We start from the raw sequence: 13,164 nt of genomic DNA, 5'->3' as shown, positions 1-13,164 counted from the left end.
TGATCCATACATGTATAAAGCAACAAACCAATGAGCCTGCCTGCATTACATTAATGAAATTATATTTTGCATTTAAAGACCTTTGAAAAAGAAGTGACACTAATATGGACAGCCTTATTTGTATTCATCTCACTAAATTTTGTTGTCATAAATTTCAATAATCCTTCTCTATAGCTGGCAATTCAATGACAGATTTTTTCAAGCCTTTAAGTAATACCCCATATCCTTTGAGCAGTCTGGTATCCCAGCACCCCCTTCTTCCAAAAGCACAATTAATACTTGCAGATGAGAAGGGTTGTTTGTGTCACGTATTTTATGGGCAGCTGTAATTCTTCTTCAGAGAAATTCTTTCCAGCACTGCTGGCTTAAAGGAAGCCTGCAGTTTCCACAAGAAATCCTACTGACTTACCTTCTTCTCCTCATGGCAGCAAGTAAAAAGCACAAAGATACAACAGAGAAAATATAATAAAATAGTGCATTAGGTACATTACTACTTTTGGTTATAACCTCACCCTTCACACTGGGTTTAAATTCAGAGGCTGTAGCTTTAGTCCTCAGGTCTGCCAAGCTCCCAACTCACTCCACATCAATACTCCATCTGTGTCTCAGTTACCTATCTGTAAACACTGAAAAGCAATACTTTTTCTTTCTGCTTCTAGCTTGTCTTTTTTAGATGCTGGTGTTTTAAAAGGAGCTCTCCTTCACTGTTTTGGCACAGCAGGGTCCTCATCTCAGTTGAAGGTTCTTTGGTGCAACACTGATCACTATGAGCAGGAGTCATATGCCTCAGAGAACATTATCTTGTTTATATCAAACAGTAGAATAGCATGGTTTTAAAGCAGTGACATACTTGAAAGATTGTACAAAAGCCACTAAGCAAATGCTATGACACTTTTTCCATGCATACACTAGAGAAGCCATTGAATAAAAACATCTTCAAGAACCATACTTGTTGCCTTTCTTGTTTGGGCTTATCCCTATTTCTTTTATTATACAGAAACTCTTCAACAATTTGTATTTTTGGTTTGGGCACAAAGGTTATGATGGCTACAGAAAAGAAAGGAGAAGTATCTTCAGTTTACAGATGTCACCTACTTCCTGAGTTAAGAAGAGTGAGGCTTTTCTGAACTTACTCTTGCATTGTCATGGCAGGTTATGTGTCTCTTCAAATTCTCGCTCTGAGCAACTGGAAGCAGATATTATCCTGAAAGTATTTCTTTTGAGATAAACAAATCAAGAATAATAAAGATCAGAAAGAGGAAAAATGGAGACTCATGCCCAAATTCCAATTTTTTCGTTTAAATCAAGGACTGACTGAGTGCACAGCCAGGCTGTGAATCCATCTTCAGCCAGTATAAATTACTGGTTTGTATAGTCTGAGCCTCCAGGATAAACAGACAATTGTTGAACAATTCATACGCAAGCCAGTCTGCCAGGCTTTTCTGAAGCCATTACCTTGTCCTGAGTTCACCCACGACCACCTCAGCATATGTACACCTGTAACACAGGCATCCAGCACTGTCAGCTATCAAACACATTGAATGAAGTTATTTCACCCACTAACAACAGAGACAAATTTATCCTCAGAGGCATGGATTGAAGGTGCTGCTCAGATGCTGGCTGTAGAGTAGGATTCTTTTGGGGTGTTTTCATCATGAAAACTCTTCATTGTTAACTCCTCACTCCTCAAACAAAGCTTCCTCTATTCTTCCCCTTAAATCAGAAGGGAGTGACTTTCTAGTGAAGAAAGAAAGCTAAGAACACAACAGGATGGAAATTGTCAAGAAAAAAAATCAAACCCCACAATATATGAAAGACATCCTGCTCAGTCTGTTCTCCATTGCTAACAGATTGTTAATCCTGGCAAGAGAGAGCATGGAGATAGATCTGTGGCTGTGAAGAACAGGGAGAGTGTCCCAGCTTGCCATCCATGCACCAATACATCTGCTTAAACCCCTGGGAAACTCATCTTCATGGCTTTCAAGTTTAAGGATTCAGCAGGCCAATCTACTGGGTAAGTTTTAAAAGCAAATGATAGTGGGATGATCATAATAAATTATAGTGGGAAGGATTCAAACATGATACAGAGTAATTCTGGTTTGCTATCAAACTCCAAGTCTCTGGGCTCCAGATACTGTCAAAGCCTACCTACTTGAAGCCCTCTTGGTTGAGAAATCAGCACAAGCACAGCCTTGGAAAAGATGGGTCTCAGAAAGCAGCACTGTTACCACATCTATATGAGAGTGTTGTGACATTCTCACAGGGAAAAGACTGTCTTTGGGTGTTTGTAAGGGGCTGGAGGGGCTTGAAGGCTACACCATCTTAGCAAGAAATGATCTTACTAGAAACTGAACATTTTGGTTATTCACTGTTGCCAAGGGCTGAGTAGAAATTAAAAAGGGTGTGAATATCCGTCTAGAAGGGTTTGGAGCAGAGGCTGGGCAGCCTCCGGGGAGAAAACCTGGGAGGGGCACGGCGTGGGGTGCATGCCTGGGTGGATCCGTGTTGCTCCCTAATGAAGTGCTTCTGTTAAGAAAGCCAAGCCCCAGGATGAGAGCTGTAGCCGATAGAGGCACCGGAATACGCGTTCATAGAAAGGCTCAGAGGAAGGACTGTGTCCACCCATAAAACCCAAACCAAACAGCAACAAAAAAGGGCTTAGCAACTTAGCTAATACCCATGCCTCCTGGCCTCTTTTGCTAAAAAGCAAAAGGTTGTAAATATCAGAGAAGTAAATGTAGCATTTAATCTGTATATATGGTATTACCTTCTCCTCAGTAACTTTTAGGCTTTTCCACCACATTTATCCTATAATGTCAAATACTTTCACTTTTCTGTTTACCCAGACCGTAGTCTCTGATTTGTAAAGGCATTACATAGAGCAAAGAAACATAACATTAATCCATACTATTTATTTTATGGTAAAAGAAAATGGAGAGAATATCAAGTCAAATGGGCCTGTCTGACATTATAGAAAAACCAAACAGCAAAACATTAGACCAAAACTTCACCTTACCTCAAGACAAGTGCATGGGAATATCCTGCATCATTTTTACATGAATAAAATTAGGTTTTTTCTAACAACACTTATGTTTCTACTTGGCCACTGTACGTCTTCAGCTTCCAAAAGGGCCCAGTCAAGTGCTTCAGTAGCTTTGCATTGATTTGGGATTTAGGTTTCCGCTTTTAGCACTTTTAAGTTTGTAACAAAATGCATTTCCAGTCTGCCTCACACTGGTGCTCTGACACAAGGAGGCAGCCCCTCTCCCACTGCAAAAGGTAAAAGGCCTTTTCAGGAGTAAAAACACCCTCAGCCGCCCATGGGCACAGACAGACTGCCTATTTTCCCTTTAAAACAAACCAACCAAACAAACAAACAAACAACAAAAAAAGACAAAACAAAACCAGGCAGCCCACCAAATTAATTAGAAGGAATTAACAGAAAGCATATACTGCCAATTTAACAATCAATTTTCGCCACTTTTTATTTTCTGAGTTTTACTTGAGGGATTATGCATGCATTTTGTCCTTTCAAAAGGTCTGCCTTTTTATTATGATTAAACACTGAAACATAGCATATTTACAGCTAAATTTATTGTCACAGTCAGTCTGAAATTGGCCATTTGGCTGATTAAGTTGTACCACGCAAAGGCACCGTGACATGTACTATTAAGACATGAGAAATGGCAGATGGGCATTTCCAAAGAACCGTCAGCTTTGCAAATGGCAATGCTACAGCTGAATATCATCTGTTAAAAATTATTATCAAAGGTGAGAATCCAGGCTTAACATCCTCTCTGAACATGCTGGAGCATTTCCTCCCACTTTGGGAAGAAGTTTGCCATTTGCAGCAACACACTACTTCATAAAATAATTTTAATAATAGCAGTGGCCATGATGTTTCTCTCAATTCTCTCAATTTGAACCTTCTTTTGCCCTGGTGTGCCCAATCCACTGCTTTTCATTTGATTCTGGATTTTCAGAAGAACAAGCAGCCACACACATGTACCCAAAAGTACACCTAGACTGAAAATTAAAGGACGTCTAAATGGAATTTAAATTAAATCACATATGAACGAAAATTTAATTTAAAATAATTTCAAAAAGTATTCCCAGATCAGAGTAAGAAGGATGTTGCTTGATATGAATGGTGTTATATGACCCAGTAGTCTGCAATTCCAGGTCTGCGGAGGATCCTTTTCCAAGTCCAGTGACCCTCAAGTTGCTTCACAGGGCACCACACCACTGCATTTCCTCAGGAGTCTTATCAGCTTCTTTTCTGCCTTTCTTTGACTGCCATTCACTGGGCTCCAGGTGTCTTCACGTGGCAAGGCCACCTTCTGGTAGTGACTGTCACCCAAATTGTTCCCCTTAGCAAGTGGAAAAGGATGTAGTACTTCACTGAAACAAGCAAACAGGGAAGGAGGTCTTGCACCCCAGTTAAACATAAATTTGAAAGGAGAAGCATTTAAAATGTGAAATCCTTGGCCTGTGTGACATGCCCCTCTATTTCCATAAGTACTGCCACAGTTCAAGCAGCAAAGGCAGTACCTGGCCAGTTGCAGATTAAACAGTCCTCCAACCATTTTGAGGAGAACTACCCATTTTCTTGAGGTGAAAGGAAACAAAGAAGAAAACACAATGTCTCACCTACATAAAGTTAGGGATCAAAACCTAAAAGCCAACCTTCTAGGTTTGAAGAAAAAACCTAAACCAGAAAGCATTCTTGTTCTAATCACTGATCGTGAGGACAACGGAAGAACTAGGTTGTGACCAAAAGCTATCAATCTCAGGTGGCAACAGTGCTCTCAAATTCATTTTCACACTTTCACACTCTTCTGTAATTCTATTAAAGTTTTTAACCCTGAAGAGGAGACTTCCAAACAATGCAATACTATACTTAAAACAGTACTGCTGAATGCTACTGAATGTAACATATTTAGATGGCAAACTCTTAGAGACTAAGGTTATATCTTCCTCCATGTATTTTTGCTGAGAATACTGTCTGTACTCCAAAAATTGCTTACCCTAAATAAAATATCTGAGGAATACAATGGAATGTGATCTGTTACTATCTGTGTGCTGAGTAAGGGGCATTGCAAAAACCAATCTGTTTCTCCCAAGAACTAAGAGACAGTCAGAGTTGTCTGCCAGTGACACAGTAACCTTGAAAATTCATAAAACAAGAATGCAATTCTTAAGAAAAGTGCAGAGATTTTAGTAAGGCCAGACCAGTTTCATGAAGCAGATGAAAACAAAACTGGAACAGAGGGGGGTGAGAATTCTCTGCTACATATTCAAGCTGCATTTTTAAATGAAATGTTTATCTGTACTTGAAAATCATGCTAATAATGACAGCAGCAATGTGGGAGATCTGTATTAATGTATAAATTAATTTTCAACTGTTTTCAATATTAATTACACTATAGACTTAATTGAAGACATTTCAAACCTGTTTTTCTATTTTACATTGAGCCTCAATTATAATTCTGTGGAAGAAGGCTACCTTCAGCAGCAGATATACCAGTTACATACCAGTTTTGCTCACAATAAAGAAAACAACCTCAGGGAATTGTTGATTTGGCTTTGCCCTATTTTTGGCTATTCTTAAAAATTACCTTTTAAATATGCTTACTCTCTAAGAGTGGCAAAAGTGTTTCTTAAAATACTTGCATACTGTGAAACAGAAGAATGGATGCAGTATTTCTGTAACATTAAAATATTTCTATACAAGTTGCACAGACATAGAAACATGTCACACCCCCCCAAAATAAGATGTCTAAAGAAGGCCAAGCTATAATGAAAGCAATAGAGTAATACTCCAGCAAAATGAGAGTTAACACTTTAAACACCCACGACTCCTAATCTATTTTTTATCAATTATTCCAAGAGCTCAACAGAATCTACTTAAACACTGAGATGAGAGAGTGGACAGGTGGGTTACTAACTTTTAAAATGTACATTTATTATCCAGGGAACCAGCAATAATAGCATCACAGAAAAGTAAGGCTGGAAGTGCTCACTTGAAGTCCATTCCCCTGCCCCAGGGCAAAATCAACTATACATAAACCATTCCTGACAGATATTTGTCTAACTTGTTCTTAAAAACCTTCAGTGACAGAGACTTTGCAACCTCCCTAGGCAACTGGCTGCAGTCCTTAACTATCCTTACCATTACAAAGATTTTCCTAATGTCTAACCTCAATCTCTCCACTACAGTAAGCTTGACTTACTTCATGCTCTATCCCCAGCAGAACTGGAAAACAGTTTCTATTACTTTACTCTTTACATGAAATTTCCATATATTTTTAAATGGTTATCACATCTTCCCTCACTCTCCCCATTCTGTAAATGCATAATGGCCAACTAGGTCATATGCAACCTGCTGTAGCAATTTATTTGGTCTCCCTGTAATCCCCTCAAGGAGCCTCCCTATTCTGGCACTACCACCCCTGTACCAGAGACATCTCCACCCAAAATGCCAGCAGTTAAGCAAAACAAGGTGCAGAGAGAGAAGCCAAACTGGATGGCAGCCTCTCAGATTGCCTTCCTGCAAAGAAAGGTCTCACACAAACCAGCAGAAGCCACTGTGGAAGATGTGTGAAGTGAGGAAATCTACTCACCGCAGAGAAGGGCGGAGGAAGAGACAAAGGGTCAACTCTAGAAAAGAGGGGGACAGGCTCTTACACAACCTGGAATTAGGTTGCAGTTAGTTGGTCTGGAAGTGGGAGGCGTCTGGAAACAAAGTAAGGTGGAGGAAAGCAGTGAAAAGCAGGAAGATTATCAGAAGGGTAGGGAATTTGGAAGGGAAGTGAAACCAAATGTACAAATGGGGAGGGATGAAGGAGCCTCAATACAGAGAGAGGGGATGTGGGCACTGATGGGAGAAGAGCCAAAGAGAGGTTGTGACAGCATGAAACAGGACAAGAAATGCAGCAGAAGTCCTGCATGCCAGGAAATATAGCACAGAGGTGGGGACACTGGAGAAGCTCCACCAAGTTGTGTTTCTATGAGCATGAGGATCTTCTAACAGATGAATTCTTTTTCCCTGCTAAAGCAGGGCCTGTGGGAGTACAGCCAAGCTGAGGAGTTGCTCCTTGGGAGTAATCTGGTCTCTCTGGATATGGCCCAAGGTCAAGCTTCAGTGACAATGACTTTCAGACATAAGGCTGCGAGGGATTATGGAAAGATTTGAGGGTGCCATCACTTTCACAGGGAAAGGTGTGAGGGATAAGATATGCAGCTATGACAGAACGAGATCAGGAGATGACAGGAAAAGACTGAGGGGCAGGGGCCCACTGCACAGAGCAACCTCTTACTGTTTATTCTAGTTTCCGTAGTGCCAGAGCTAATAATCCCTCTAGCAGTGCTGAGGGTCACAGGGCAGGAACGCCTCTGAGTCAGTCCAGGTCTGACAGAGCTTGTGCTGAGATGGAGTTAATAAAATCCTGATAAACCTAAGCTGACCTTGCAAGGTCAGGAGGCTTCGTACACTGACTCCTAATCCATCCCATAGTGTTCCCCTTATCCTTTGATCATCCTGGATGTCCCTGTGCCACACACTCCCCAGTGATGGAGAGCTGACTTCAGAATCACACTGATCTCCTAAACCAGCACTCAAAACACACACTAGTGAAGGAAGTGGCTGATTTTAAAAAGAGACCTTGGCTGGCCAGAATCCCCACTGCTGTTATCCCAGCACTGGCATGGCACTAAGTGGCCCATGCAGAAGGTGGAGAACTTCATGTGCAAGCGAAGAGGTCCTTCTGACCATCACACCAAAGCACTGCTGCATCACGGCCACATCTTGTCATGTAGCTCAGCGCAGCAGACATGCCCTGACACAAATCTGCACTGCTTCTGGGAACCTAGGAAAAAAAATCTTTAGAAAGTTTGAGAGTTACTGCTCTGCTCTGAAAAAGACCCTTTTTTCAATTCCCAAGGGTCACGTTGTCTAGACCTCTGGCCATCCATTCTGCTCTTCTCTGGACGGGCCCACTGAGCGCTGCCCAGAGCAGAAATAGTACACCAGCCACACAAATGCCAAGTAGAGGAGAAAAATTATTTTGCAGGCAGACTCCTGTCCATATATTCTAGCATAATATTCATGGCATAGTATTGTTGATTCATAGCCATTTTCTGAACCCTTGCAACTGCCCATCTGTTTTCTGCAGACCTGGTGTCTCACCAGTTATTCTGCATTTTGATTTGCACAGCTGATTATTCCTGTCAAACCACAATTTAGAACTTGTCCTTGATGAACTGCATCATATTTACTTCAGATCAGTTCTCCAATATACCACATTAATTTGGAATTCTAATCCTGTGCTCAGAGGGTTTACATCCTTCCCCTGGTTGGTGTCATCTGGAAATTTTGCATGCAGATTCTCATATCTAAATCATTAATTAAAATATTGAATATTTTCTGGCAATCCAGGGCAGAATCCCACTTGACAGATCCTTCTAGTTTGACTGTGAATCACTAGTAATTATTCTGAGAACAGCTTTCCAGCCAACTGTGTACCCCCCTTGTAGCCCGTTGTACCACCTTGTTTATGCAAAGGTGAAAGATTTCCAAAAATCAAAATATATTATTTCTCTACTTACAGGAAAATTAAGCTCCACTGACAAGGTACCTTCTGGGAAAAAATCCCATGCAAATTCATTTATCATATTATTATCTACAGGCTAGTTATTAAAAAATTCAGTTGACTATTTGATTCAAACTTTTTTCCCCAAAAATTTAAGATAAGATAGCTACTCCAAAGGGGACAGGGAAGGACCCAGGAAAGTTTACATGTAGGTGCAGCGTTTGCCCTTTCACAGATCTTGTGAATCTAAACTGTCCTCCAAATGTTCTCCAGTGTAGCTACTAATTGTTCAGGCACAGCTTCAGCTATTTCACCCTATGTTGAAGAGATAATTTAATAAGTTCTAAAACACCCATTATCCTATCTCATTAGTTTATAATCTGTTCTTTTCCTGCTCTAGTTGGAATTCTTACCGTTCTCAAGGTGGCAGTTCTTTTCCTGCCACTTGATTACAGATCACCCTTTTAGGCAAAGAATGATGCAAAAAATTACATTAATTACTCGATGCTCTCTGCACCATCAGATGATGAGTTTTGCAATTCCCTCTCAACTAGTAGCCTGGAAACTGAGTCTTCCTCTTATTACTACTGAGAACATAGTATGTTTCTTTGTTACCATGACCTTCATTAGTTGTACCTTGTTCTGTGAACTGGCCTACCTGATTTGACCCTCGCATTTTTCTCATCTTCTTTTACACTCATCTCCAGTAACATATTGAGCTTCCACCTTCTGTATGAGTCCTCAGTTATCAGATCATACAATTTTGTCTCTTCTCACACTTTTTTTACTGGAATGCCTTTCATTTGGGATTTTAATACTCTTTATTGTGACTGGGAAAAAGTTATTCCCTTTAAAAATTGCCAGAATTTCTCAGGTTTGTATCCCAAGAAATATTACCTATCAGTTCTATGAGCTCAATGCAATCTATTTTCTTGCATTCTATTGCTTTTATTCTTAAGTTCTCTCTTCTCACCTTCTGAAGAATGATAGGCTCATTCTTTCCTGATTGCTACCACTCAAATCGCATTTTACCATCATAGGTTCAGCCATCTCTTTCATAATCAAGCCTAGGAGCACCTCCCTTCCACTGCTCTTTCTACATTCCGTAATCATGAACCTATTATACTCACATGATCTATGGAATTTAGTATTTAGTCCATAAAGTGAAAAGATTCTAAACATTTGCTATTGTTTGGTAATACATGATAAAATGATTGGGTGAGCCCATCTCTTGGGACAAGAGCCATCTGCAAAAAAGGGAGTCTTTGGCATCAGTGCCAGTAAAATGAGCGTACAGACAGGATCAAAATATCTCCTAGCCATAATTGTAAGCCTTTCCAGGTCACAGCAGTTAGCAAAGTGGAAAGGAGGTTTAGGAAATACTCTGAGAGTGGCTACACAGAGGCACTGTCCTCCCAGGCTTCTTTTGCCAGCATTCTGGTCAGCTGTAAATTGAAATGATTTCTCTGATTGTTGCAATAGCTGCAATCGCTTAGCATGTCTAGATTCAGTGTTGACACCACCCAGGCTTCAGATAGCAAGCCTTTTTTGTACAAATTAGCTCCCTTCTCATGTGGCCATGCCCCCTCTGCTGCTAGCAGATATTGTTCTCTCCTACAGCTAAACTGGCACTCCAATAAAACAAAAGGAGCACTACAGCAAGGATCAGAGGAGCAACCATATGCACCTGCCATTACGCTTTTATTGCTACTCTTGAATTAGCATAACACAGTCCAACGGATTTCTCTGAGAAATACACACCTACCCACTGTTTATTATTGCTGAGTGCATCATATAAATGTAACAAGGAACAAGAAAGATCTCCACAAAGCGAATATGGATATCAATTTGATACAAGTTGGAAGTTTTCTCCTCATACAAAGAAAATATAATTCAACCTGTTTCCTTAACGAGTCTCCTGAATGCATGGTGCACCTTAATGTTTAATAATTCTTTAGTACAGCTGCCAAGATTTGAGTATGTTTATTAACAACTTTACCTAAGGGCAATTCCAAAGGAACATAAGAATTTCTTACAGGAGACCAAGCAACCTTCATGCCATTAAGTCTCCAGAATAGGTCTGAATCTGCTGTGTTGCCATCACACTCTGACTGTTGTCCTGGGCTTCCAGGGACCCCAGATTGATCTCTCTGAATTTAATGCAGTACTACTTGCCAGGTCTTTTCCATCCAGCAGCAGTCATGAGGTTACCAGCTTTCTGACACACCCCTGCCCAAGCACCCTGGTCACAGTGCCAACTTGTGGGAGCTAAGGGATAGCAGACACAGGGGCAGAAGAGTGTAAAAATGGACAGAAAGTAATGTAATATTGCAAGGGTGTTAGAAGTAATAGTGTTTCCAGCAAAGGAGAGCCAGGGTAAGGAAGAGAGCAGATATCCTCACAGTTGGAATTTTGGTAGAAAGCAAAAGAGTGACAAAAACTCCTAGGAAAGAGCTGAGAACTGGCGGAGAGCAGCGAGGACAAACAGGACAAGAACAGCAGTGGGGAGCTTTAGGAGTGTGCTGCTGGCTAGAGAGAGGAGGGCGAGCCCTGCGGCTGTCCCAGACTTCCCATCACCCATCAGCACTGGAGCACATGTGGAGGAGAGCTTCCTGTTTCCTCTCCTTCAGGACGCGTCTCACTGACACACGCAGAAACCATGCTGTAAATCAAAGCAGTGCAAGGCAACAGAGACAGTTCAGAGCTGCACTACCACTCCAAACTTCTGTCCTGGTGCAGACAGCTGGACACAGAATCACACCCCACTGCAGCCAAAACTCCTTCTAAAGGCAAACATTTTATATTAGAAAAATAAATGTTTTGCACATCACTAGTTTACACTGTGATACTAATCCATTATCTAGATGTATCAAAACAAGAGCACTATCCAGTTGATTTTCTTTGCATATCTTGCTGCATCTCAGCTGGCTGGCAGACATGGAAACAAAGCAGCAGGATCTGCTGTTTTCCCCCTCCTGCCTCTCAAATCAGAAACCATCCCAGACAGAAAAAGCACTGTATGAACTCCAGCAGACCTTACACTAGAGGGAGCTTTCCTCAGAAAGTCACACCACTGTGGCATCCTCTTTCTCATTACATTATTTTCAATCCATCTACACAGAAATACACCAGACTGAGGTGAAACAGTTACCATTTAAACCCTCCAGTTTAGCCAGTTCAAGCATTGCAGCAGGTCAGTGGTGCAGGGGGGAGTACAAAGAGAGGGTACCTGGCAAGTTCTGCCCAGAGATGTGGTCTGGCAAACGAGATAAGGCTCAACACTGACATGTTGCTGAGAAGCCTCCTCATAAGAACCATGTCCATCCTGCAGCCTCACCAAACTCCTGTGTTGAGCACAGGAGCAACTTTACAGACTACATTTTATACTGACCCAAGAGACCGCTCATGGTTAAGCTGTTAATGAGTACTTTAACGAGGAAAGCTGAGATCAACCTTCCCCAAGGCTCGTGGCCATCTATTTCTGAAGGCTGAAACATGGATAACTGTGTTCCTCACTGCTAATACAAGTGTTGAACTGGTCTTCAAGTGAATTATTTTAAAATACTATTTAAACTGAAAGTACTACAAGATTGAAAACAGTCAGGACCAATTCAATTTATTTTCTAAACTCCAGTAAACTGTCCCAAGACTATGAGCGGAACTAGAACAGAAACTCTTACCTGTGAAAGCATTTGTGGCCTGAAAACCAGCTTCCTGCATACTGCTCTTCCAGAGAAGCTTGAGATTCCCGTCTCAACCTGTCCTTACTGGAGACAACTGCTGAGCTTGTTGCTGTCAAGTCACTTCCATCTTAGCTCGTCAGAGTCCATTTCTCTTTCCATTCCTGTTTTTGGCACCATCCAGTTCCCACCTGTTCCCAGGTCTTTCAATGTGTAGGCAGAAGGGATCTGCACTGAATCTAAGCAGAAGTGTTGGACAGTCCCATCAACCAGCCAGCCAGAGGATTTGTGCCATGATGAATGTGAAAATGAAGCAAATTGCCTGTCAAGACCTCCTTTCTCTTTTACAATTAAGTTCTAATCCTGCGTTCATCCAGCACCATTTTTTCAGGTCTCGGCCAATGGTGATGTTCAATTGTCTCTCCTCTCTTGTGTTCCTCTCCCCTCAGGCACGCTCACTGAGAAATTAAAGAAGAAGAGATTATGTTTCCTGATGACCTGTAGCAGCACCAAAATTAACAGACTCCAGGGAACAAAAAACCCAAAATACATTATCAGGGATTGATTGTACACATTAAAGGAGATCTTCAGAAGGCAAATCTTGCAATTTTGCTGAGATGCAAAGTGTGACCACACAGCTCTTTGAAGTGCAAAGAGGAACAGTGCTGAGGGTGTCATATGCATCTTTGAGAACATGATATGATTTGCATTTCAAAAGCCATATTTAGCAGAGATGGGGGCAGCAATACAATAACAAAATTGCAGTTAAAAGAGAAAAGGAAAAGTACTCAAGGCTCTCAAGTCTAGTCTATTCAAAACCATAGTGAAATTATTAGCATTTGCTTCCCTCCTTTTCTGGAGTGTGCCAGCACTATATATGCCATTCTTACAGT

The 13,164-nt window shown here is 41.2% G+C and overlaps 1 protein-coding gene across 1 annotated transcript in view; it reads right to left on the bottom strand.

Moving 5' to 3' along the window:
• Window positions 1–13,164, bottom strand: part of LDLRAD4 (low density lipoprotein receptor class A domain containing 4) — a 232,332-nt gene that overhangs the window by 161,853 nt on the left and 57,315 nt on the right. The window contains exon 2 of the mRNA XM_008630077.2: window positions 12,272–12,729. Coding sequence (XP_008628299.1) covers window positions 12,272–12,311 — 40 coding nt within the window. The 5' untranslated portion in view covers window positions 12,312–12,729. The remainder of the gene's footprint in view (window positions 1–12,271; window positions 12,730–13,164) is intronic.

This window comes from Corvus brachyrhynchos, unplaced genomic scaffold (genome assembly GCF_000691975.1).
Source record: "Corvus brachyrhynchos isolate BGI_N302 unplaced genomic scaffold, ASM69197v1 scaffold331, whole genome shotgun sequence".
Lineage (NCBI taxonomy): Eukaryota > Metazoa > Chordata > Aves > Passeriformes > Corvidae > Corvus > Corvus brachyrhynchos.
The sequence above is the reverse complement of the archived record's forward strand: the minus strand, read 5'-3'. Positions and strand labels throughout refer to the sequence as shown.